Below are 26776 nucleotides of genomic sequence, written 5' to 3' on the forward strand. Positions count from 1 at the left end.
GGTAAGGGAGAAAGATGGGCTGGGGGTAGACAGCATCTGTTGTAGGTAGAATGATCAGGAGGGCCTCTGATATTTGAGCAGAGACTGGAATGAGGAGAGCAAGTGTGCCCGGTAGATACGTGAGGGAGTGTGTTTCAGGTAGAGGAAGTGCAAAGACCCTGAGGTACTGTGTACCTGGCATGGAGCAGCTGGAGTGGAAGGATGATGAAGAGATACAGGAGATGAGATTAGGGCAAGGATTTAATCTAATCTGCAGGGCCTCCGTAGATGGGTGACTGTATCATTTGTTGTGCAAACTGGGACCCCATTGACAGTGAGTCCTGGCTGTTAATAAGACTGCTAGAACAGCCACTGACCTGGGTCTGTCCCCAGCCAACTTCACTTCTAGGTGATCAGAGACTCTTGGATTATAATTTGGGTGTGCTAAGAAGGCATTGCAGGATTCTGAGCAGGGAATTGCCATGGCCTGACTTGCATTTTAGTGGAGTCCCTCCTGCTCTAGACTGTAGGGTATGATGGGGGCAGGAGAAGTCGAGGGGTCAAAAGTAGGCCAATGTGGGATCATTTTTGAAGGTACAACTGACAAGACTTGCTGATGAACTGGGGTATGGGGAGAGGAATCAAGCATGGTTCACAGATTTCTACCCTGGGCAGTTGGAAGGCTGGAGTTGGCCATTCACTAAAATGGGGAGGAATGGGGAGAATGGGCAAGAGCAGGTTTGGCAGGAAAAGTCAAGACTTATGAAGTCTGAAATGCCTCTCTGATCTTCAAGTGGGGAAATGAGTGAGTCAGATCCTACCAATGTGGAGTTTGGAGAGGGTCAGCGCTGAAACTAAGGAAGGCATGACAGACTGACTGATGGTATTCAAAAAGATCAGAAGAGATTTGCAAGGGTTGGAGTGTAGACAGAAAAAAGAAGTAGTCCATGGACTGAGCCCCCGGGGTAACTTACACGGTGTGTAAAGGTAGGCAAATGAGGAGCACCTAGCAAGAGGAGTGAGCGGTGGCCTGTAGGGAGGAGAGTAGGGAGTCCAGAGATGGTCACTTTCTGCTCCATGAACTTCTATGCTGTGACCTTGGGGGAGGATGGTGTTCATATGTTACTTTTATTTCAGAAAACGCTTCTGGGTTCCAGTCGAGGAACTGGGTGGGGCTTGGAGAGGGCCAGTGGAAACAATCCAAATTGTCTTGTAAAATCTAGGTCTCTGTAGGGGCAGTGACTGACTTCCATTCCCAGACTCAGCAACTCCACCTGCTTCTCAAAACACTTGCTCTGGACCTGCTTCGTCACCAAGTCTTCCCTGACCGCCAGAGTCCTCCTCTCGACGGGAGCCTTATTTGGTGATTCACAGCGCATCACGTTCTATTACCAAACCTTCCTGCGTGTGCAAAGCAGTGTTGTGTCACAGAAAAAAGCAGGGGGGGGGTGGGGAGACATAGACCTGGGTGTGAAAATCCACCTCGATGGTACATCCACCTCGATGGCAGAGCTATCGGCAGTGGCCTCTCACTCCTGACTGGGTTAGTTTATTTGCCTGCATTTCCTTCCTGTAAATAGGTCTCCAGAATACTGGTTTGTGCTGGTTGGCAGTGAGGATTAACTGGGCAGCAGTGGAGAAAGACTGTGGACTTTGGAACTCAAAAGAACCAGTCTGAACCCCAGTTCAGCTGTTTACAGGATCTTGAGCGAATCATGTAAACTCTTTAAACATCAGATGTACTATGAGGAGAATGGGGGAAATAGTACTTACCCTATAGGGTTATTGTCCCTTGGAAATTAACCCATGTAAAATGCCTGGCAGAGTCAGTGCTGGGTCAGTCAGTAAGTAGCTGGTACCCCAGTTACTTAAGGAGTTGCCGGTGAGCCTGAATGCAGGAACAGATGCCTAATTCATTCATGGAGCGAATTGATCTTTCTAACGGAAATGGTGGGGGGAGGTGTCAGGGATATGAGATAGCTGAAGCTCTGAGAGGTGAAAAGACTTGTCAGAGGTCCCACAGACAGAAGGTGGCAGGGCCGGGATTCATTTCTAGATCTTTCTGACGCTGAACATGGTTCTTTAATGAATGCATGGTCAGCCCAGAGCCAAGCGAAGCCTCACCATGTCCATACTAGATGCTCAATAAAATCTAGTTTTACAGACTGCTCATGCAGCCTCCGCTTTCCATCCCTAGGTCTCTCTTTTAAGGTTTCCTTCCCGCTACGAGCCATTTAGTGCAGCCATCACAACTCTAATAAACGGATCCCAGAAGCCAGTTCAAAACCAACAGCAGACTGTGCAGGCTTTGTGAGAAATCCGGCTCTGTTCTGTATAGGGGTGAGCTCCAGGCAGACCTAACTCGCTGCTTCCACCCGCTCCGGGGAATATTTGCATCTTCCTCCACAGACAGCCTACAACAGGCTCTTTGAAAGATGGAAAGCATATTCCCCTAAGACCAGGGAATGTGAAACAGTTAATGGATTCCCAAGGGTTTTATGTATTACCGGGATACCGACCTCTGTTGCAGGTCAAGGTCATTAAATATCAAAGTTTATGCTCAGGAAGCCAAAAAATAATCTAAGTTCTCTGTGCCTCACTTGTCTTCACAAATAGTCCAAGTAAGAGAATGTTCCCGAAACCATGCGGGTATCACACAGGTAAAATGAGAGCTGCACAGATGGGAAAGATGGAAATATTAAACTGTTAGCGGCACGCGGCTTGGTGGTAGTAAGTCTCCCTCTTGCTTTTTAATCTTTGGAGCTTTCTTGTAGCATCAGCTTCTCCAAAGGGCTCTGTTACTTTTCTCTTTTTTGGTAAAGGATCAGAGTTGTCTGCCGGATTTCTCAGCAGTTTTTATCAGCTCATCTCTTTGGCTATCTTTGAGTTCCTCTTTGGTTTCCACCAGACCTTGTTGATTGGTTCTTTCACTGAGGTTCTTTGAGCCAAATCAGGCACACAAATTCAGGCTGAGTGACCAGCTTCTTAGCACAGTCTACTCGGTAAAAAGTGGGTAAGTTGAGCCCTCACTCAACTTTCAGTAGTGCTCGTGATAATGCTGAAAGTTTTCTTTGATTTGCCAGGTTGGTCCCTTTCATATTTTTGGCTCCATAAGTCCTCTGTGTGGGGGAGCAGATTTCAAAATATATTTTGCTTAGCAGTGATTCTCTGTCATCTCCACTAATGTGTACGGTTTAGGTCAAAAGTCACTTGTATCCAGATAGTGGTGGTAGATTGGCCTGTTGGCTCAGGGAATGGGAAGAAATTGTTGGGGGGTAGAAACTGTCAGGTGGAAGAAATTGTTGGGGGGTAGGGTCAAGATCAGGCAAGATGTGAGACGGAGGACCTTGGAATGACCTTTTATCCTCTTGAATGTTTGGGCGTCTCTAGGCAGCCCTCCTGTTAATCTGGTATAAGTGGGCTTGATGGAATTGTATGGATCAATCGTGCTTTGCCAGTTCACTAGTGAATTTAGCAAATTTGGTGAGGTTAAGGACCATAGAGTTCTATGAAACTCATGGTTTAGTGTCAGATAAACAATGTGACTGTTTGGCCTGAGTTTCCAGGAAAGATTAACTGTTTCAAACATACTGTTGCCTTGGTTACACCACCTATCCTGATTTGGGGTTCAGAAAATATGGTCGCTGACATATCAAATAACCAGTTGATTTAATCAGATATTCATTTTTCTACTTACTGTACTTTTCCCATTAGACATAGAGCTGGTACTTTGATTGTATGGGCTATAAAAGCCATACACTAAATAGTTTAATCAGCTGTCCTAAGCATCAGTGTTTTATTGCGTTTGTGGAGATAAGAGTGGACTGGTGGAAATTGTATGGTATTTTATGGTATTATGACCAATAGTGTCTAAAGTAGATATTTCAATTTCAGTTCCTCTAAAGTAGATATTTCAATCATGACACTGCAGTCCAGGGAGCAGATTTTTATTTGTGAAGGTAGAAGACAGGTAATACCAAGTGAGCTCTTGGTGCTTCTACTCAGCCTTTTCCCGAGTTGAAATTTTTTTCCTATTCCCAAACATATTTTTCCATTTATTTTAAAAGTAGTTGTTTGCCAAGAGAAGAGCATTTTTTTCCCTTCCATGTAGAGTTTTAATAGATAGCATGGCAAAGTAATATTTAATGTGCTTTTGGTTATATATGTATGTAGGTTAAGTATTTTTTAATCATGAGAGAACAGGAGCACCTGGGTGGCTCAGTTAGTTAAGCATCTGCCTTTGGCTCAGTTCATGATCTCAGGGTCCTGATTCAGTTCTGCATCAGGTTCCCTGCTCAGCGGAGGAGTCTGCTTGTCCCTCTCCCTCTGCGCCATGCACGCATGCATGCATGCTCTCTCTCAATCTCAAATAAATAAAAACTTAAAAATAATTAGATAACAGGGGTGCCTGGGTAGCTCAGTGGGTTAAGCCTCTGCCTTCGGCTCGGGTCATGGTCTCAGGGTCCTGGGATCGAGCCCCACGTTAGGCTCTGTGCTAAGCGGGGAGCCTGCTTCTCCTTCTCTCTCTGTCTGCCTCTCTGCCTACTTGTGATCTCTCTCTCTGTCAAATAAATAAATAAAATTGTTTTTAAAATAGAGAACAAAATATAATAAAAACAATAAAAGGTATTTCAGTGAAATCCATTAGTCATTTATTGAACATCTACCATATTTAAACGTGCCTACAGGAGAGACAAAGGTAAGCGTGACACAGCCTCTGTTTCCGAAAAGCTCAAAAGCCTTCTGTTATAGAACAGCCACAGATTCTGGATTTAGAGTGGTCTGGACCCAAACTAGCAGGCTCTCAGATACTCGGAGAAACTTGTTCCCCAGGTTGTCTCTTTAGAGCACAATCCCAGTTTGCACAAGAGTGGCTGTGCTCGGTCCTAGGATTCCAAACGACAAAGGTCTTCCAACAGCACCCTTACCGCTGTGTGTGTTCAGAAAGCCCAAACCTGGGAACCACCTCCTGCATTAGCAGGTTAGTTCTGTGGTCTGAACAGAAGACTCCTGATCCAGAAGAGAGGAAACCTGGATTCAAGTCCTGGTTCTGTCTCTAACTTGCTTTGCCACTTCAGCCAGTGGCCCAGTCTTCAAGGCTTCACCGCTCTACAGTGGACAATGTTGAGGCTCCAGCAATGATGATCTCTAAGCTCCCCCATAGGCCAACAACTCTTGCATTCTCTCTCCCTAGTTTTTGTTTTTTTTTTTTAAACTGAGGTTAAAATGAATTAGATGGAGTATCACTTTCAAAGGCTCTGATGAATGATTGTTTTACCTCTCTTTCTGAGAAATGGGTTTTTGAACATTGTCTCTCTGTATGAGTCTGGAACTTTTCCTGAGGATATTCTAAATAATCAACTCTCCCATCTTTTATGTATTCTATAAAGTCTCTTAAGTATTGGAAAACTAACTCCATGTGTGTACTTTCGGCTATCTCTGCATTTTATGTGCCCCTGCTTTAAAAATATAATGACCCTGACAAATTCCACTTTTTATTTTTTAATTTTTTTTTAATTTCACTTAAAAAAAAAAGATTTTATTTATTTCGGAGAGAGAGTGCACAAGTAGGGGTGGCGAACAGGCAGAGAAAAAGAGAGAAGCAGACACTCTGCTGAGCAGGGAACCTGATGCACGGCTCCATCCCAGGACCCCAAGATCCAGCCCTATGTTGGGCGTGGAGCCTACTTTAAATAAATAAATAATTTTATAAAGGAATAATAGTCAGTTGTTCAGAGCTAAGTTGTTTTCACGTGGAAGATTCAGAAAAATCCCCATGCTACATCTGCTCCCTCCCTCTACCTGTTCTAACTGAGTTTGCTGAGGTCTCATCTTTACTCTACACAACATGCCCCCCCTGTCCACTACCCCCAGACACTGGACCCAAGCTAAAACCACTCAGGTTCTCTTTCCTGGGAATTTAACTCTGAGCAGAGACACACAGAAGGCGTTTAGAGCAGTCTTGGGCCGGCTGCTGAGATTCCAGCCACTACCGTGGTTCTTGGCTCTTCTGGGGTCCGTTTGTGTCATTCTCTCTGATTCTCTGAGCTACTCTCCAGTTTTTTCCAGAGTTACCTGTAGCGTAAGTTAGGAAGGAACAGAGGAAGGAAGGAAGACAGGCAGGTCTATGAAGCTAACCGGAACAAACTATGGTGAAGGACCAGTTTTTCCAGTTTTTGCTTTTAGTTCCCAGTCTGTCACTGACTGATGTGGTCATGCTACATTTTTCCAGGATGTGGCATTCAAAACATCCAAAAATGACCTATACCATGTTCAGTGAGATGACTCCATTATCCCATGTTGATGTTCAAAAAGGCTCTAAATGCTTTCTCTGAGTTTCTGTGCCTGTCTTACTGAGGACTAGTATCAGCACGGAGCTGGAGTTTCTAGGGGCCCAGGAAACGAAACTTCACTCTGAAGTCGGGATGTGTTGAAGCTGCTAATTTCTACATAGGCTAGTGTACTCAGTTCCTAGAGAAAGCCCTACAGTGGGCCCACTCAGAAGTTCTGCTTTTCCTCCTAACTTGTTGGTTGGGAGTGCTCCAACCTGATCCCACACACCCACCCCTCCTCCTCCTTCAACTCAATGTCTCCAGACTTCTTATATTCTCAGTCGAACAAGAAGTTTGCCGCCTTGTCTTTACTATGAGGACAGCAGCCTGGCTCCCTTGGCGTATCTCTGGAAGAATGAAAAAGTTTTTAGCAGTTCAAAAGAGAGTGCCTTATGAAAGAAAAGAAAACAGGGACTCACACAGATATGTGTACATCCGTGTTTATAGTAGTAGTAGTCACAATAACCAAAACGTGAAAACAACACACATGTCCATTGATGGGTGTGTGGAGAAATGAAATGTGGTCTGTACATTCAATACAATATGGTTCAGCCTTAAAAATTCTGACACATGCTAGATCCTGGATGGACCTTGAAAACATGGTGCTAAGTAAGCCAGCCATAGAAGGCCAAATACTGTATGATTTTGCTCATATGAGATAACGTAGAGTCAGATTCATAGAGACAGAAAGTAGAATGGTGGTTGCCAGAGACCCGGAGCAGAGAGGAGTGGGGAATTAGTGTTGAATGCGTACAGAGTTTCAGTCTGGGAAGATAGAAAAAAATATTGGAGACGGTGGTGGTGGTTGCATACCAGTGTGTGCGTAATGCCATGAAACACTTAAACATGGTTACGATGGCAAATTTTATGTTAATTGTATTTTACCACATACACACAGAGACTTGGAAGTTGAAGTTTTGAAAAGAGAGACTGAGCACCCTAAGAGAGCTTTCTCAGAGGTAGCCTCGGTTTGTGCCTTTGTGAGTGCCCACGGGTGTTGAGAAAGCCTTCAGCAGGTCAGCTTCTCAGAATGTCAGGGCTGGTGTCTGTCAGTTCATTCAAGCCTTAGTCCAGAAGACCCCTAAATAGTTCTGTGATGATAAACACGGCAGGTCCCTCCTGCACCCTCTGTGTCGTTCTTTCATTCATTCAGTCAATCAGTCAGTCAGCCAGTCAGTCGGCCAGTCAGTCACTCCGCATGCGTGAAGCGCCTGCCCTCTACAATGGGAACATAAAATCAGGCCCAGGTAGTTTAACCGCTCTCTGAAGCAGGCATAGGTTAAAACTGCTCCTTTCAGCTGATTTATACAGTGGGAGGACAACGAAGAACAAGACCTAGCCCCTGCCAGCACAGTGCTAAATTCCAGCCCTTTCCTCACGTGGCCTCCGTCGGAGTGCCACGGAACGCCAGCAGCTCAGGCACACACCACGCCATGGAGGAGCAGCCTCGAGCCAAGAATCAAAGGCCCAGGCTCCAGCCTGGCCTTAGCACTGGCTTCCATTTGACATTAAACAAGTCTGTTGACCTATCTGTGGGTCTCTGTGTCCCCTCAGCCTCCCAGAATGCCTCCCAGGATGGGGGGTGAAAGTAAAAATGAGACCAAGTGTGTGAAAGAGCTCTGATACAAAACGTGAGCTGCATTGGTTGTGGTGGAATGGTGACAAGGGGTTGGGGACAAACACACAACTCAGGCCTCTGCCGTCGGTTGGTCCAACCTGTGAGGTTCCGCTAATGGTGATGTGTTGTGGAAAGGAGGAGAGTAGAGTCCCCGGATTCCTCTCTTGTCCCCCATGCCTTCCCTGTCCCATTCATCACCTCTCCTTCCCCCAAGCAGGTCGTAACAACCTCAGCTTGGCATTGGCCAGTCACCTTCATCAGCCGTCCCAAATCCAGCCTCTGGCAGTCTGTCAGATCAGATAATGCGTCTGATGCATTTTCAGGCCTGGTGCAGAAAAGAGAATGGGCTCAATGAGATGCGTAAAAGCGTGTGGTGTTCTAAGAGGAGACATCGGGTGGAGAGGGAGGTGGAAGGTGGCTCCTGACTTCTTTTCCCAAACCCAGTCCTTGTGTGGCCCTTAGAAAACTTCCTTGGCCTCTGGGCTCCTCTCTCTTCCTACTTCATTTGGATCCCATTGTTTTTTCACTCACCAAACCAAAGGGTGTGTGTAAGAGAATTGTTAAGAGAATTTTTTTTGATGAGTCAGGTGCTTGGGTTTTGAAAATCTCAGCTCTCACACCGCATCTAGAGGCTGTGAGGTTTGGGCAGATACGTACCCTCCTCACTGCCCATGGCCTCCATTTTCTCATCTGTAAAATGGGAATAATATTACTCTCTACCTGAAAGGATGGTTATGAAGAGTGAATGAATGAATGCTTAGCATGCTGACTGGCCTAAACAAGTGCACAGATGTTAGCTCTTGTGGTTATTCTCTGTTAAATCCACTTGGTACTAACCTGTTTAGTGGGCTGAGTGGGTTAATGCGTGGAGGAGGGCTTTGTCAACAGTGTTGTTCCCCTCCTAGGTCCCTTTTGGCATTTTACTGTAGTAACCCCAGAGTCTTTACATAATTATTATCAAATATTCCCACTTCTCCCCTCTTGTCTCATTACCTGGCAGGGTGGGGCTTGCTCTCCTCTTTTTCAAAGCTCTTCTCCCCTCCTAGCCTTCCCATCCTCCCGCCCACCCCCCACCCCCCACCCCCTCTGGGCTGGGGTTTTTTTCCTTCTGGTTCCAACTCTTTTCTTTCTAGAACACCTTCCATGAGCCTGAAGGTCCTCCAAGACCCGTAACTATGGAAACCACGCCTCTCCCTCATGTTGGGGAGGGGCCACCTCCACCCAGCTGGGAAAGAGTCCAGGGATCTTGGGCCTCTGCTGCTCCCTCCTCCCTCTTGAAAAGAAGTAGAAGAAAGGGGGGGGGGCGCCTGGGTGGCTCAGTGGGTTAAAGAAGTAGAAGAAAGAGCACTGTCTTTTGCCTGGCTCCTAGACTGTTGTTCCACTACGGCTCCCACCTGTCAGGGATTCCAATAGGCAATGTCAGCCTTCAACTGTGTCCTGGGATAATTCTGCCAAAATGATTCCATTGCCATTTTACAGAACCAGGGTTTTCCTATACCTGTGCTGCTTCTCCTGAACTCTCTGGGATCCTAAAGACCAGTTGCCTTATTCCAGAACGGTTTGCAGAGTGTCTTGCCTGAGATTCCTGCAAATCTGGAAGATCATCAAGCCCTATCCCATCACTCACCTCCAGTTAGCCCAGCTGTCTACTGTGGGTCTGTTTGCATAGAGCAGAACTGGCCTGTACATGCCCAGAGTGTATGCACAGGTGTGGGTGCCGGAACACACACACAAGTCCACAGACATGTTGGTCCTCGCGTCTCAGTTTTTACCTTCTGTTTTGTTTTTTATGATTTTATTTTGAAGTAATCTGCACCCATCATGGGGCTCGAACTCACAACCCTGAGCTCAAGAGTCGCATGCTTCCTTCCACTGAGCCACCCAGGCACCCCTCAGTTTGTACCTTTCTGTCTATTAGGGCAGTTAGCAGAGTTCTGAGTATACAACATGCTCAATACATGCCACTGATTTGTTGGTCCACTGATTCATTTATTCACTCTTTCCCAACCTGCTAATTGCTTCTTCTTGAGCACCACTAAACTTTCTCTTTGCCAGGAAGGAAAAGGATTGTTCCCCGTTTTCCTCCATGTTCATAATCTTGTCCGTGTCCCAGTCCAGAATCAGGACTGGAAACAATCCCGGTGACTTCCATCATGATCTGAGGGGCCCGGAAACTACCTAAATGGTCCTTGTCTAGGTCCATGAGAGGATGAAAACACCTCTTCAGTGGGCTTGGGCCAGTCTTAGAAGTCCTGGGCCACAAACTGCGTTTGTGGCTGTAATTGTCCAGTTGACACTGACTAGCAAATAGGGCCTTACATGTTGTCGGAGTTTTTGGTTTTGTTTTTGTTTTATAATAATGATAATGACGGTATCCTAAGGGTGCCTTGGGACCTGGCCAAACCTTCTGGGACCTCTACCGATCAAATCTGTGGCTCCGGGAATGGAAAGTTACAAGCTAGGCTGTGTGCAGACAGACCCTATGTTCCTGGAGCAGTGGCAGAGCCATGGAAAGAGCCTTTACCCTCTCTGTCTCCTCTCCTCATCTACCCCCTTAAAGTTGTTTGCTCGAGTCTGGACGCTTGAGTGAACAGGAAGTACTGACAGCAGAGCTGAAATACACAAGCACATAGTTGGCTTAGCTCCAGTGCCCTCTTTTAGGCCCCCTTTAGGTGGCACCCAGCAGGGCAGTAGGTACAGTCCCTTGCGTCTTGCTGGCAAGCCTCAGCCTGCCAGCAGCCAAAACCATTCCAGCAGCTCAGGTGCTAGCTTGGCAGGGAGCTGGGGAGCAGCTGGCCGTTCTGGTTCCTGAGCTCCGCTCTAAGCAGCGGCAGTTGGTGGTGGGGGGGGGGGGTTTGAGGGTAGGGGGCAGTGGGGGGAGAGGCTCATCAAGGAGGATCTGGGGAGACACCTGGACCCCACCTCGTGCCTGGTCCTCATTAACCTCCCCCCGCCCCCAGCACACACCTGTGCTGTGAGGGAGGGTGAGCAACCCGAGCAAACCACTTCTAATCTTCCTCTGAACCAAACCCTGCGTGCAGACACAGTGCTGGATTATTTACCTTCAGGTTGGGAAGGACGAGGCTCAGAAACCAGGAAGAGGGGAGCAGGCCTACATGAAGATGCTTTCATGTCTAGTTTTCAGCTGTTTGGGGGTACCCGGGTCTCTATACTCCCTCTTGCTTTTCTTTGGCTTATATGGAGAGGTGTTTGTGGCCAAGTTAGAAGGAGTAAGGAAATAGTTGGGGGGGGGTTGGCAGGTGTGGGTGGTGAGGGGGAGGTCATGAGGGACGGGATAGTTTGGTGACTAAATGAGTGTGTGACACCAGGTGATAATGATGGTGATGTAGAAGTGGATGGAAATTCTCAAGTGTATTCAGTAGGGACTAGCGGAGTTAAGGACGTGGGCTTTTTTACCTCGGTTCAAATACTGGCCTCTTCCACTTATGACCCCTGGCTTTCAGCAAAACTTTTAAACCCTAAGTCTTGTTTTCCTGAAATACTCTATATTTCATCTAATATGAATATATATATGGATCACACATCAATATTAACTGCTAAGGTTACGTGAATAATAAGTTCTCTTGCATCATGGTGTCATGGGCTGGGAAGGAAAGATTAAGCTGCACAGCCTTCTGTCTCTGCCACTGGAGCTTTCTGTTTGCCTCAGGGACTGCCTCCCAGGTGACAGTCCCGGGTTTCATCCCTGTTTGGCTGTGTCACCGCAGGTTTCTGGCTGGGGGTGGGGTGGGGGGTGGGGAGGGGTGTCCAGGCCCTGCTGGCTTCTAGACATAGGGGCTTTGTTGTGCTGAGGACATGTGACTGGCCCTAAAGGGCACTCCAAGGTCAGAGCCACAGAGCCACAGTCTTGCGTTTTTGTCCTAGGACTCAGGGCAGGTTGCTGGCATTTGTGGAAGCGTGCTCTGAGTGGCACGACCTCTCATTCCCTTGGCAACCTCTTGTCCTCTAGGTTCATCACCTCTTCTCTGGACAGATGCTGGGCTTCTTAGCAAATCCTCTGCATTCACCCTGGATCTTTGGGTCCCTCACATCTGATGGAGCCCATGGGACCAGCCCTCCTAGGCTCCTCCTTCAGTCCCAACATCCCACTGCCCCAGAGTGGGGGTCAGTGTCAGTCTTCTTCCTGTCTTGCAAAGAGTGTTTGATTCAGGGAAGGTGCCAGCCCTTTCTGGTGGAGCGAGCCCTGCTCCAGCCTGGCGACAGGCTTCAGAAATACTATTTCCATGGCTCCCGCCTGCTCCCCAGGTTCCCCATCTTAGTAAATGGCAACTCTGGCCTTCCAGCTGCCCAGGTCAGAATCTTCAAATTGTTCTTGCTTCCTCTCCTTATATCCAATCCGTGAACAAAGTGAGTCAGCTGTACTTTTAAAATCCCTTCCAAAGCTGTCTGAGCCCTGAGGGACTTCCTTTCCTCCTGGTATAAATGTCCCTGCTGGCCACATGACACCCTGACAAGGGAATCAGGCCAGAGGTCAGGAGAAATGGATGTAAGTTTCGGACCTGCCCCATTGTGATGAATAATAAAACCATCAGCTGCTACCGGCTGGTTGCTGATTATGTCCCAGGTACTAAGTCCTTTACATGGATTATCTTATTCACTGTGTGACCTTGGGCTGATGACTTCACCTGTCTGTTTCTGTGTTTTCATTTCTAAAATGGAGATGACAACAGTCCACAGGGAGGTTGTGAGGATCCAGTGAAATGATGAACTGAGAGTCTTTGAAAAAAGCACCAAGGGGTATATGTAGCCCATATTTTCCACAAAGAGCCGACGTGATCATCTTCAGGCCTTTGAAGAGTTCACATTGCACAGAAGAGAGATGTTGGCGAAATTCCAGCTGATGGTGAATTTGATAGCCCAGCTTTGTGAGGGCAGAATGTGAGGCCCATGGTGGTGCTTTATCTGTCACCTGAGATCGGGGTGTCTGTCTCCTGGCACAAATGTGACACCTGTTGCCCCGGCAGCTGGCACTCTGGGAGGAGAGGTCTGACCAGGAGCAGGAGGCATTCACTTATCAGAGGGCGAGTGACAAGTGTCAATAGTTAAATCAACACATTCTTTAGCACCAAGTTCCCCCCCAGGGGCTGAGCAATGCCTGGGGATCTGCTCGCAGGGTTAGACAGAGGCAGAGAAATGGGAAGAGGAATTACCAGATGCCCATCACGCCCATGCCTGATACGCATTCAGTGAATGTTCACAACACGGAGGGATGGACAGAGGGGAGGACTGGAAAGTAATACCTGGGAAACAGACAAGGAGAGTGTGTTATCCATTGCTCTTTTACCCCTGAACCTGTTGGCCAACAATCCTCTTTCTCCTCTGGTCAGTAAGCAAAGGAAGAGGAGAGTAAGAGAACTACTGGCCATTTGCAGTTTACAAAATTATAAAGGGGCCTAAGCTCATATGTGACTCTGAGGTCTGGAACCCTAAACTCATTGAGGAAGGAGTGCTTACAGTGTGTCAGAGTACTTGCTCAAGCAGTCACCATTTAGAAGTGATAGACAGACAATTAGATCTGACTCTAAAGCCTTGCTTGTCTTTCTCCTATACTCTGAAGTCTGCACAGGGAATTTCCTACTCCTGAACTTACTAAAGGCTGAGCTGTTGACTACCCCAGTCTCTAAGTGTCTCAAAGCCATCTCAACACCTGTCACCAGGTGCAGTGCCCGGTTGGCTTTAACCTCACGGATATCCGCCCCCCTCCGAACCTCCCACCAGTGGATTTGTGCTTGTTCACGGAGAGAACCACCTCTTCCCTTCCTTTACAGAGAAATAGAGGCAGACACTAGTTAAAGGTGATACAGATGGATTTTATTCAGTACTATCATGATATGGGAAAGAGATCTCAGGAGAGAACTGAACTCAGTTCTGAATACAGCAAAGATAGCTGGGGATTTATAGCTAGCAAGCAGAGTGAGGGGCCCAGGAGATGGAAAATTACCAAGAGGAGACATTGGGGTGGGGGGGATTCTTGCTGAACTGGCTTAACAGGATTCTTGTCAGAGGTTGGCCGAGGACTTATATATCAAGGGTGGGAAGATGAGGAATTGATCACATATCAGGGGTGGGGGAGATTTGTCTTAGAAAGACCTAATAGGATTCTTCCTCAGCACGGGGCTGGACCAGCTAAGCACAGGGCCCAAGAACAGGCTTACTCAGAAGGAGGGCTCAGAAGAGCCTGTCTATAATTTGGTCAAGGAGTCTTCATCATATAAATAAAATTAAAAAAAAAAAAAAAAAGAGGGCGGGGTGCCTGGGTGGCTCAGTGGGTTAAGCCTCTGCTTTTGGCTCAGGTCATGATCCCAGGGTCCCAGGATTGAGCCCCACATCGGGCTCTCTGCTCAGCAGGAGGCCTGCTTCCTCCTTCCCTTCTTCTCTGCCTGCTTTCCTGCCTACTTGGGATCTCTCTCTCTCTCTCTCTCTCTCAAATAAATAAAATTTAAAAAAAAAAAAAAAGGAGAGTCTTCATCAATTCCCAGCAAATGCCAGTGATAGTTCATTGACCTTGGGTTGACTCACCTTTGGTGTGACTTCCAAGAGTCAAAGGATTTTTCTGGAGCTGAAAACTAGTCTATGCGAAAGAATGTGCATCTGAGACATACTGTAACTCCCACCGAAAGGGGAAGTAGTGTTTTATTATTTCCCCACAATTTTGTCTAGAAGTAGATGGCTTTTGGTTATAAGAGCAAAGTCAAGGAAGAGATAACTTGATCATTCAGAGGCAGAAGCAAGGCAGAGCCTGCCCACCCCTCCCCACCGTGTGACTCATTCATCACCCAGCACCTAAGCTCCCCAACCACTAGCCAGCGCTTCTTGGACTTGAGAAGGGTGGGGGCTCTTAAATAAGATGTGTCTGAGTTGGAGTTAACAGGTGAACAAACTGCTCTCTCCTGAGTTCATCCAGAAATGCAGGGTGTAGGTCTGGGAGCTTTCTTTCTCTTCCTCCCTCCCATATCCTCACTTCACTCACTGGCTCCAGAATCCTGCTTCCCCAGGACATCCCCCTCTGCCCTGAACTAGTCTGACCTGTCCCTGCCTGCTGGCTGGCCAGCCATGGAAACAGGAGAGACCTTGATGGCAGAGGGATAAACCCGCAAAAGTCCCCATAAACATAACATGAGCAGAGGTTTAAGGTCTGTGCAGAAGCCCAGAGAGGCACAGATCCCCAGCTGAGGCCTGCCCCTGGGACTCTTGAAAGTTTGTGCCAAAAAGTGCCCACAGGAAAAAATGTAGGCAGAATGAGAAAACGCTGGCTTAAGAGACAGAGAGGCTCTCTGTTCTGATCCTGGCTTCTAAACAACTCCCTCTGTGACTTTAAAGTCTGTCTGCTCTTTCCCCATCTGCAAAATGGGGGTAATCAGACCTGGTTATCTCATAAGATTCATTCATTCATTTATTTATCTATTTAGCTAGCTAGCTATTTATTTTACGGGGCGGGGGCACAAATGCACGCAAGCACACGCAAGGGAGGAGCAGAAGGAGAGGGAGAGAGGGAAGCAGACTCAAGCAGACTATGTGCTGAGCGTGGACCCTGACGCAGGGCTGGATCTCATGACCCTGAGATCATGAACTGAGCCGAAATCAAGAGTCAGATGCTTAACCAACTTAGCCACCCAGGTGCCCCTCTCACAAGAGCCTTATAAGGCTCAGAGGAGATAATTCCTGTGAGATGCTAAGTAAGCATTAAAGGGCCCCACCAAACAGAACCGCGAAAAGCATCCCCCGACCTCCTCACCACAGTCCCCCTCCTGGAGTCAATTACATAAACACTCACACGAAATGGTGGTGTCCCCCTGCTTGCGGGCTCACGTTCATACACTGTGCTCTTTTCCTCTGGCTGGTTGGCTGTGTCTCGACTGGGCTCACATCGGGTTTCTCAACACTTCTGTTCTGGGCCAGCTCTTGGCTCCCAACGGTCTGTGAGCATGAGTCTAACCTCTTCTGTGCGGCACCCACCACACTGGGAGCATTTTGATGGAGCTGTTGGAGACAGAGTAGTAGCCCAGTGGGGGATCTGGACACTTGGGTGCCAGTCTCAGCCTTTTCACTGTTACATGAGCCAAAAGAAATCATTTGGCCAGCTGGGGTCCCATTTCCCTCATCTGAAAAGAGGACCAGATGATCTTGAAAGCCTTTATGAGTTCCTGATAACTCTGTGATATGGGTCCATTGACCAGCAGTGGTTTGGTTTCACATGTTCAGTCTGACAGTCATGGCCAAGTGGCCCCCTTGAGGCGTGGGGGGCTCTGACCCGCACAGTGCTTTGCTTCGTGACTCTTTGCCGGCACCCCAGCAATGTCCTGTTCCCTGCCAGCAAGGCAATCCTGCTGTCTCCCTGGGCTCAGAGGAAGGGGACTGAGCTGGCAAGGGAGCAAACTTAGTTCCACTGTCTTCAATACCCATTTCCCCACCGCAGCTTTCAGGAGAAATAAGCCTCAAAAGGCAGTTGAGAAAGGGTCAGCCTGTAGTGCGGGGCACCCTCCATGGACAAACGGATGGTGCTCCCATTTTCACCTGGCCTGGCTCCTTCTCTGATTATGGAAGACAGCAAATTTTAATGTGCTAGGAGCTCATTTCCTTTCCCTCTGGGCTACTGACCTTGGCCAAGTTTTAACTATCTTTCGACCTTCCCCCAACTTCATGCCCACCGTAGCAGGAGGTGTGAGGAGTGGCAGAAGGGAAGGAGCTTACCTCTTTTATTCCCCCCAAACCTTGCAGACCTGTGAGGTCTTCATGTTCTGTTGACCTTATTTCTCTGTTCGTTCCCTTCTGTAGGATATGGCAGCTGGAGAGAACTGGCCAAGGCTCTGGCCAGCAGGAACATTCCAGCTGTGGATCCAAATCTCCAGTTTTATCATCCCCCAAGGCTGGGCCCCCAGGTATGTGGTGGGGCCAGCCCATTTTCCCTACTAGTGTATTAGCATGGGTCCTCAGCTGTCCATGACCTTATAGCCTTAAGGGCATTCCTCTACTTTTCTGTGGTAAGAGAGGTCAAGGAGAGAATTCCTGGAATTGTACTCCGGCATCACAGGATCTCATTAGCTGGAGGGGTAGAAATGTCCATCCTGTCCTCCTCAAAGCCTTCCTCAAGCAGCTCAAGAGGCCCAGAATTGAACTGCTCCAGGCATGTGGCCTTTGTCTCCAATAGTAGCAGAGGGCTTAAGGTAGAACCACACATCCTGCCTCTTGCTGGCCTGAGGCCTAGCCTGATGCCTTAGTGATAATCCCAGATGCTTACTGCTAAGAGTCAGAGATGAGGAGATAGACATCATATATAGTTGCAAATGGCTGGAGGACAGATTTGTAATGGAGCAATTTTTCTAATAGTGTTTCAGTGGTCAGTGGTCCCTATGGAGGCAGGAGGATCTCTGGGTGGGAATTAGGATAATTGTGGTCTAATTCAGTCTGGAACCCTAAGATTGAGCCTCTGAGCCTAGAACAGATGTGGATCTCCAAGGCTGGGCCAGAACCAGACTGAACCCATGAACCTACAAGGTGGGTAGGGAGGGGCTGGCATGTCCCCAGGGGGCTTCTCCTTGTTAGACAAATGAGTGATAGACCTGGGCAGAGTCCTGGAGGGATGTAGAGGAAGACTGAGGCAAGTTCCTGTTCTCAGAAGACTCATCAAATTAGAAATTATTAAAAAAAACAAAACAAAACAAAAAAAAAACACGAGAAAAAAAGGAAGAAAAAAAAATTTTTTTTCCATATGGGAAGACAGAAAATTCAAGAAAGTAAAAGAACCCTAGGAGAGTATGCATTGATGAAACTGTAAGGGGGTGTCTTTCCGAGGGATACTGGGTGAATAATAAATGGGAGTGTCCCTTATACTGATCAGTTTCCTGGAGGCAGGGACTGTATCTCCCGTCCCTCTACCTCCCCACAGGCACTTTTAAGGGGCCCCCAATCCTAATGTTCCCACAAAGTTCATTCTTCACTCTTCTGCCAGGACCAAGACTTGGAGCGAGGTGGGAGTGGTAATAGCAGCTACCTGAAGTGGAATAAGCCTGTCCCCTGGCTCTCAGAGGTAAGGGGTTCTCCACTGTTCGTGTTCTTGGAGACAGTCAAAATACAGTTTTCACAGGTAATTCCAGACCATAGACAATTTTGGTCTGGTGGTTATTATTAAAAATTCTCACCTGGGGCAGCTGGGTGGCTAATCAGTTCAGTGTCTGACTCCTGATTTCGGCTCATGTCATCATCTCAGGGTTTCAGATCACCATCACCGAGGCTGGGCTCTGCACTGGAGCTGGAGCCTGCTTAAGATTTTCTCTCTCTCCCTCTGCCCGTCTTCTCCTCCGCATCCCCCACCACTTGCGGGCACTCGCTCTTCCTCTCTCTCTCTCTCTACTCCCCCACCCATGCCCCCTGAAAATTTTTTTCACCTAATTTGAAAAAATAAAAAGGGCTTCAGGCTCATTCAGTTTTCTTCCTTTAGAGGAGAGCATTTGCTCCAAGCCTGTTGTGTGCTGGTTTTTTCATCTCATCCCTTATCAGTTTTATGACCCATGAAGTAGTGGTCATTGTTCTCATTTTATAAGTGAGAAAAAACAGGACTCAGGAAAGCTACATGACTGACTTTTACATCCACATCATTTTTTTTTGCTGAGTGAAATAAGTCAAGCAGAGAGAGTCAATTATCATATGGTTTCACTTATTTGTGGAGCATAACAAATATCATGGAGGAAAAGGGGTGTTAGAGAGGAGAATGGAGTTGGGGTAAATTGGAAGGGGAGGTGAATCATGAGAGACTATGGACTCTGAAAAACAATCTGAGGGGTTTGAAGTGGCGGGGGGGTGGTAGGTTGGGGTATCAGGTGGTGGATATTATAGAGGGCACGGATTGCATGGAGCACTGGGTGTGGTGAAAAAATAATGAATACTGTTTTTCTGAAAATAAATAAATTGAAAAAATTTAAAAAAATTAAAAATAAAAAAGATTTTATTTATTTATTTGACAGAGAGAGATCACAAGTAGGCAGAGAGACAGGCGGGTCGGGGAGAGGGGAGCAGGCTCCGTGCTGAGTAGAGAGCCCGATGTGGGGCTCGATCCCAGGACCCTGGGATCATGACCTGAGCCAAAAGCAGAGGCCTTAACCCACTGAGCCACCCAGGCGCCCCATCATACACATCATTCTTAAAGATAGGCTTACCGTGGGACGCCTGGGTGGCTCAGTTGGTTAAGCAGCTGCCTTCAGCTCAGGTCATGATCCCGGCGTCCAGGGATGGAGTCCCACATCGGGCTCCTTGCTCGGCAGGGAGCCTGCTTCTCCCTCTGCCTCTGCCGGCCATTCTGTCTGCCTGTGCTCGCTCTCTCCCCCTCTCTCTCTGATAAATAAATAAAATCTTTAAAAAAAAAAAAAAAGATAGGCTTACTGAACTGTCTTTCTTGGACTAGTAAGCCTCATAAGGCATTCCAGGAAGAAAGGAGTCCGTTGTCAAAGAAGGCTTAAACACCTTTATATTACATCCAGTTCTTAGAAATACACATTCACATAGGAAAGGTTCTGAGAAGTTCTGCAGTAAGCTGTTTAACTTCGTTTAGCTCCCCAGGTACCAAAGCTATAGGTCTTCTGCCTTTTTAATCCTGTGAACTATCTCTTAATATTCTATGAAACTAGTGTTTTAAGGAACATACTCTAGGAAATGCTGCTTTAGAAAAATTTTACAGGAAGTGGTTTAATGTGTGAATAAGAGTTGCTACGATATCTTCCACTTTTATAGGATCTGAAGGATTCTTTTTCTTTCGGTAAATAAACTGAGGGGTAGAGCGGTTAATTGACATCTCCAGATTTCCTTGAGTAAATGCTTATGCCGAGACTCTGTAAGTAGCATGGTGCTTTGGGGGTGAGAAGTTTATGGGCTTCATATTTTACATCCTGCCCGTAAACCAATGCCTTTTAGTCCCAAAATCTGCGGACATGTATTACTTTTCTTGGCTGGGTGGTATTGGGAAGCCCAGTCTTTATCCTTACCTATCACAGGTTGAGCTCTTCAGCCTGTGTGATTTTATTTCCAATCTACCTGTTTGCTGTGGGGTAGGAGAAGAGGAGGCAGTATCGTGCCAGATATGGTGTTAGGTTATCCATGCCGTGAAACTGCCCCTCTGTTTAAAGCCTCGAGAGAGAGACAGATTACAACACTGGCACACCTGTGCTAGGTGACATCATCAGGTGATTATGCCCCACCCCACCTGGAGTGTTTTGAAAGAGGTTACCTTAAAGACCATTGGTCCAATGATGATCTAGCCTTGAATTCTTTGAGGATAATTGGGATCATTTTCCTTTCTGTTTTGGTGTGTGTTTTTTTTTTTTTTTTTTTTTTTTAAGATTTTACTTATTTATTTTAGAGAGACAGCGAGGGCAGGGGGGAAGGGACAGAGAGAGAGAATCCCAAGCAGACTCTGTGCTGAGCAAGGCATAGGACCTAAACCCACAACCCCAAGACCATGACCTGAGCCAAAATCAAGAGTCCAGTGTTCAACTGACTGAGCCACCCAGGCACCCCAGATCATTTTTCTTAATAGCCCAATTATTTCAAAAGATTATGACTGCATAACATTCTGCATTTATTAATCATTATTTTCCCCACTTTTTTTTGGCCAATCAAGGATAGAGATATATATGAAATTAAAACAGTGAACAAATAGTAAACAGTGATTAAAATAGGATTAACTTTCTTTTTTAGGATGAACTTTTTAAAAGAAATAGTTGATTTTTAAATAAGTTTGTATGGCCTTTTGGTGATAAATGACTGATTTCTACTGACTTATTTTTTATATTAAAAGTAGCTTTACCAGGGTACCAGGGTGGCTCAGTTGGTTAAGCGTCTGCTTTCTGCTCAGGGCTCAGGTCACAATCCCAGGGTCCTGTTCAGCGCAAAGCCTGCTTCTCCTGTTTCCTCTGCCCCTCCCCCAGCCCATGCTCTCTCGTGCTTTCTCTCAAATAAATAAAATTCTTTTTTAAAAAGTAGCTTTTGGGGCATTTGGGTGGTTCTGTCATTAATTATCTGCCTTCAGCTCAGGTTGTGATCCCAGGGTCCTGGGATTGAGCCTGGAATCAGGCTCCCTGCTCAGCGGGAAGCCTGCTTCTCCCTCTCCCGCTTCCCCTGCTTGTGTTCCTGCTCTCACTCTGCTCTCTGTCAAATAAATAAATAAAATCTTTTTTTAAAAAGCATACAGGGGGCGCCTGGGTGGCTCAGTGGGTTAAGCCTCTGCCTTCGGCTCAGGTCATGGACTCAGTGTCCTGGGATCAAGCCCTATACCGGGCTCTCTGCTCAGCGGGGAGCCTGCTTTCTCCTTTCTCTCTCTGCCTGCCTCTCTGCCTACTTGTGATCTCTCTCTGTGTGAAGTAAATAAATAAAACCTTTAAAAAAAAAAGCATACATTCTTCTAAAAGAAATTATTTAAAAAATAGCTTTTACAAAAAAAAAAAAATAAGTACCTTACAAAGTCCTCATTACAAACTTCATGGATCTTTAGGGAATCACTGACCCAATCATCTTATTTCCCCAAGAAAGAAAACAAGGCCCCTTGGAAAGGCTGAATAAGGTCTGCCCCACAGAGCTACATGGTGGTCCCTGCCCCCACCGCCGGAGCCTTTCCGTTCCCATCTCCTTACCTGTCTCCTGCCCTTTTGACAGACCGTTTCAGCAGGTTAATGATAAATGTCATTTATTGAACATCTAGCTGTCAAGGAGCATCAGGTGGTACTGTTATCCCCCTTTTGCAGGTAATGGCTCAGAGAGGGGTTAACTTGTTCACTTACTCCAGGTGGCCTCACTAGGACACAGCTGTGCTCTGAAGGTGAGCAAGGACAGAGGATAAGAAAGCTGACAGCTGTCTCTTCTTTTTCTCCCTGACCCAGTCTTTACCCAGCAGTGCAGGGTCTCTGGGGCCAGAAGTCACCCTGGAAAGCAAAGCAGCCATCGGCATTCTCTTTGCTGTGTCAGAGAGACTGCCAGAGTGGATGGCTGTGGGGCTGGGCTTCATGGGGTAACTGCCCTCAGAAACTTAATTCATAGCACCCCAAATCCTGACTCTAGTTCACAAACCCCACTGATGACTACAGACCTCAGTGCCAATTTATTATTTACGTCCATTGACCAAAAACACTGTCTGATGCCCAGGGTGTTCCATCTGGAAAAACCAAAATAGTTACAAGAAAGAAATTTGGTGACTCCAAAATAAGATCGAAGCAAGTTAGCGTTTCCCTGGGTCATGCCACGCTGGCTTTGTGAGCTAGGGTCTCTTGAGGAAAGGGCTGAGACCCAGAATCATCTTCTCAAGCTTACTTTTTTTTTTTGTAACAATTTTATTGGCATGTAAATTAAATACCATATAAGTCATCCATTGAAGGTGTGTAATTCCGTAGCTTTTACTAGATTCATAGAGTTATGCATCCATGACTGTTAATTTAGAGCACTTTCATTGCCACAGAAAGAAACTCCATACCCATTAGCCATCAGCCCTCATCACCCCATCCCAGGGGACCTACACAAGCAATAATCTACTTCCTTTTTTCTTTTTAAGGTATGCTTTTTTTCTTTTTTTTTGCCCTTATTATTATTATTTTTAAGTAGGCTCCAGGCCAAACATGGGGCTTAAACTCATGACCCTGAGGTCAGGAATCACATGACCTACCGACTGAGCCAGCCAGGGCACCCAGTAGTCTGCTTTCTGTCTCTCTAGGTTGCCTGTTCGGGACATTTCATATAAATGGACAATATGACCATTTGTGTCTGGTTTCTTTCACTTAGCATGACGTTTTCCATGCTTGTCCATGCAGTTGCCTGTACCAGCAATTCATTTCTTTTTCTGGCTGAGTACTCTTCCATTGTACGGCCGTACCACATTTTATTTATCCACTCTCAAGTATCCATTCTCAGCTCCTGCCTCTCCTGGGGACAGAGGTGACTTGCTCCTGCCTTCATGCCAGGTGCCCCCCGACTCCCCGGCAGTAGCCCCTGGCACAGGGGATACCAGTTGTTAACACGTCTCTATCCTTGGAGGACCACAGCTCTTTTCATCCTGAACTGGTCCAAAGCAGACATTCGGTGCTCATCAAATAAATGAAGGAACAGACGGTCCCCAGCTTAGCTTCCGCAAGCATGAGTTCGTTCAAATAATTAAGATGTTCTGGGAACAGAGAGGAGGGAAGCTGTTAACTCTGGGGAGGAAGTCAGAGAAGGATGAGCCACGGTTTGGGAGGTAGGGGAGAAAGGAAAAGGCCCTCCCCCTGGGAAGGAGTGTTTGTAGACTTGGAGAGGCGGAGTTTGATGAAGGCAAGGAGATGGGTGTGGGTGGCATGCAGGTGTGTGACAGGGAGTGGCTGGAGGTGAGGCTGGGAAGATAGGTCAGTCGAAAAGACCTCACCTGCCAGGGTAAGGTTTTGTTCTAAAGCCTCTTGGGAGTCGTCTGAGGTTTGAAGCCGCAGAGTGACATGATCAGGTCTATGCTTTAGAAAGACAATCTTGCAGGCAGTGTGAAGAATCAGTGGAGGCAGAGAAGGTTCCTTCCAGTGAGGAGGCTCTGCTGCAGGTCTGGCAAGCCCAGTGAGGCCAGGCAGAGGCAGTGTCGTGGCAATGGAATACAGTGGACATTCCTGTCTGAGGACCCACCAGGCTGACGTTATCCTCCTGCATCCGTATTCCCATACACCCTCCCCACTTCCCTAGGGTTAATTGCTGTGTGTTCGGAGGGAGTCAGTTTACCTGTCTGGTCCTCAATAATCTCACCTCTAAAATGAGAGGGTTCCAACAAATATTTTCTCCACTACTTACAACTGAAAGTTCCAAATCCATCCCTGGCTGTGGACATACCCTGGTGATGGGAGCAACCAGCGTCCTTCCCTGGGTCTCAGCCCCAGCTGGAGCGTGAAGGGAGTGGGCAAAGAAAGGGTGCTGCTAGTGAGCTAAGAGTCCCTCATCCCTGCCATGTACAAAATCTCCAAACCTTGGAGAGATGCAAATCCTGATGGGGGTTGCCAGTCCGGGCCTGGGGAGGAAAACCGTGGCCACTAGTCCTGCAGAGACCCCCACCTACAGCCCGAGAGTGGATGAAGCATGGTCTGAGGGCTGCCATGATGCCAAGTGAGGGCCTAGGTCTCGGAGGAGAGGGCTAGTCCTCTTCCTACACCCCCACTTTCCCTGCCTTCCCTTCCCTGGAGCATCCCAGGCTACCCTTGCTATAGCAAGCAAGGCCCTGAATGGGAGGTGGGAGGCAGCCAGCCCAGCTCCTTCCTCCTTCCCCTGCCCAAACCCCCTGTGTCCTCTGGCCTTCTGGCGGAACACAACAGATTTCTCTGGTGGCATGCCCTCCTTTCGCAGTTTGCTGTGGATCTGAGCACACTGCCCTGAAAGTCTCCCAGGGAGGGGCTGAGAGGAGGACATTTGTAGGAGACAACTGAGTCTTGTAAACTGGACTTAAAGAATTTCCCCAGAAGTAGCACAATGTCCCCATTCTTTCCTTCCAAGAAGCCTCAGCCCGCCTCCCACCTACCCAGCCCACATTCTCTCTCCCACCCATCCCAGCCCCCAACTTATATTCCCCGGTGTGATGGCTGCTTCCCAAGGCCCCACATGCTCAGCTTTGACCAGGCCAGTGTGCCCAGGAAGTGCCAGGCTGCTGAAGGGACAGGGAGTGACAGGCTTTCCTGCTTCCTTTCTGGATCCAGTTGTGGGGTCCTGTTTCCTCTGAGGCCGCACCTCAGATCTTTGGCCTTGGTGTGCAAGACTTCTCCCCCCACCATCCGTTCCTCCAGATCCCTTGCTAAAGACCTTGTGCCACTTCCTTTTATCTGGGCTTCCAGTCTGGGTGTCCCTCCTCTGTTTTCCTCTGGGCAGCTCATATTTTGATATCTGATGGCCCACAGTGGGGAAGGAAGGGCAGGGCCTGTTTGTATACAGTAATTGAGGCCCCACCTCCCACAACCTGGAGATTAAGCTCTGGGGGAGGGGGAGGAGAAAATTGCTGAGATGGGGTAATCTGAAACTCTTTGTCAGGATAAATTGGGACAGGATCCCCAGGCTTCCCCTCCCCCTCTCAAATTCCCAGCACTCCCACCCACTCACAGCGCTGGCTGTAAGGCCCTGTCTTGTGAAGGGGGCCCTCTGCTACTGGCCTCTAAGCTGGGTCTCTGCCCCACGGATGATACAGCCAGGGAAGAGAGTGCATACATCCTTTGCTACTACCTTCCCAGGGCTGCCCAAGTCCCAGGCACCTCAGTAGTTAATGCCAGGAGAGGCAGGAGAGCGAGAGCAAGAGAGAGAGGCTTCCAGCTCCTAAGGGAGCAGTCCGAGGTGGTCCTGCCCCTGCCGGATGGGCCCCCCAAAGACCTCCTGCAGCGCTTTCCCAGCTGCTTCCCCACAAGGGAAGCCAGAAGCGTGAAGACTACTGGGTAGATAAGGTTTCACCAGCAGACAGCTGTGGAGCTTACTGTTAGGCAGAAGGGGAGGGGAGGAGAGCAAGTCTTAGCTGAAACCCCAGCCGGGCCCTCCTTCCAGTTCTCTCATCTTTGCCTTTCTCTTATGGCTATTACTCCCCCTTGCCTGGAGAATCTACACCAGCCCCCTTCCTGCATGGAAAGAGCCAGTGCAGCATGCGTGCGTGCATGCGCCAGCGCGCATGCGCGCACACACAAAGTATGGCCGAAAACACCCAGGCCTCGGGGCCGGGCAGTGGGGATGAGGTTGGAGAAAGGCTGTGGGTGTGAGGCTGGGATGGGACTGAAGTGAACCTTCAGTGGCTAAAGGAACGCCAGGGCTGGGGCTGCAGGGACCTGGGTGTCGCCTCTCCACCCGGCCTCCTCCAGCTGCGGGGCAGCATGGGGCTGACCCGGTTCCCGGGCGCGCACACTCACCTGCTTGCTTCTCTGCCCCGCACAGTTCCGGGGCCGCGCCAACCTGCATGTGTTTGAGGACTGGTGTGGCAGTTCCATTCAGCAGCTCAGGAGGAACCTCCACTTCCCACTGTACCCCCATGTGAGTGTTTGCTGGGCGCGCCTCTTTTCTGTCTCTTGCCCCACTCCTGTCTCTCATCTCCCTCAGTCTACTCTATTCTTCATCTGTCCTGGCTTCTTTCCTAGTTCATTTTCTTTCTTTTATATCTTAGGTCCTTTCTTCTTCTGTCTATGATTATTACTATTGCTCCCTTCCTAAGGATTCCTTTGGGTTCTCTGCCATCTTCTGCATCATTTCAGCTTTAGGCTCTCATTGTGGCTCATGATACAGGTTAGCCAGAACCACCACATACAGTCGGGCTGGTTGTACACTGTACAAGGTCACATGGACAAAGAAGCAAGTGGGAGTGGAAATCTTGCCTACACTCCACTCACCAAGTCATGCCCTAGTCTCTTCTGTCTGTCTCCCCCTCCCCGGTCTTCTCACCAGCCCTGAGTGGACCATTTTCTTCAGTTTCTTCAGTTTCTTCAGTTTCTTCAGTTTCTTGTTCCCTCCCCTTTCTTGGCATAGATTCGCACCACCGTGAGGAAGCTGGCTGTGTCCCCAAAATGGACCAACTATGGCCTCCGCATCTTTGGCTACCTGCACCCCTTCACCGATGGTGAGGCCAGCCCCAAAGTCCCATCCTCCTGCTTCCCGCTCCAGGTTCTTTACGATACCCAGAGAACATAAGCCTGTAGCTGAGAAGTAAGTCCACACTAGGCTCCCTGGACCCTGTTAGTCCATCACTGGGGAGAGGGGAAATTTCGTCATGGTGAGGTCTCATCCAGTACCCCCACCAGCTCCCGCTTTCTTCCTGATTTACAGAGTCTGGCACTAGCTTGTCTCTCCCTGTGAGTCTTCCCCATCTTCGTGGTGTCTCCTAGGT

General features: G+C 48.1%; 1 protein-coding gene across 1 annotated transcript in view; it reads left to right on the forward strand.

The window, feature by feature from the left end:
• B4GALNT3 (beta-1,4-N-acetyl-galactosaminyltransferase 3) overlaps positions 1–26776 on the forward strand; it is a 91452-nt gene that overhangs the window by 47797 nt on the left and 16879 nt on the right. The window contains exons 2-5 of the mRNA XM_044226436.1: positions 16726–16829; positions 17900–17977; positions 25834–25929; positions 26419–26509. Coding sequence (XP_044082371.1) covers positions 16726–16829; positions 17900–17977; positions 25834–25929; positions 26419–26509 — 369 coding nt within the window. The remainder of the gene's footprint in view (positions 1–16725; positions 16830–17899; positions 17978–25833; positions 25930–26418; positions 26510–26776) is intronic.

The sequence above is a fragment of the Neovison vison genome, chromosome 12, assembly GCF_020171115.1.
Source record: "Neovison vison isolate M4711 chromosome 12, ASM_NN_V1, whole genome shotgun sequence".
In the NCBI taxonomy this organism is placed as follows: Eukaryota; Metazoa; Chordata; class Mammalia; order Carnivora; family Mustelidae; genus Neogale; species Neogale vison.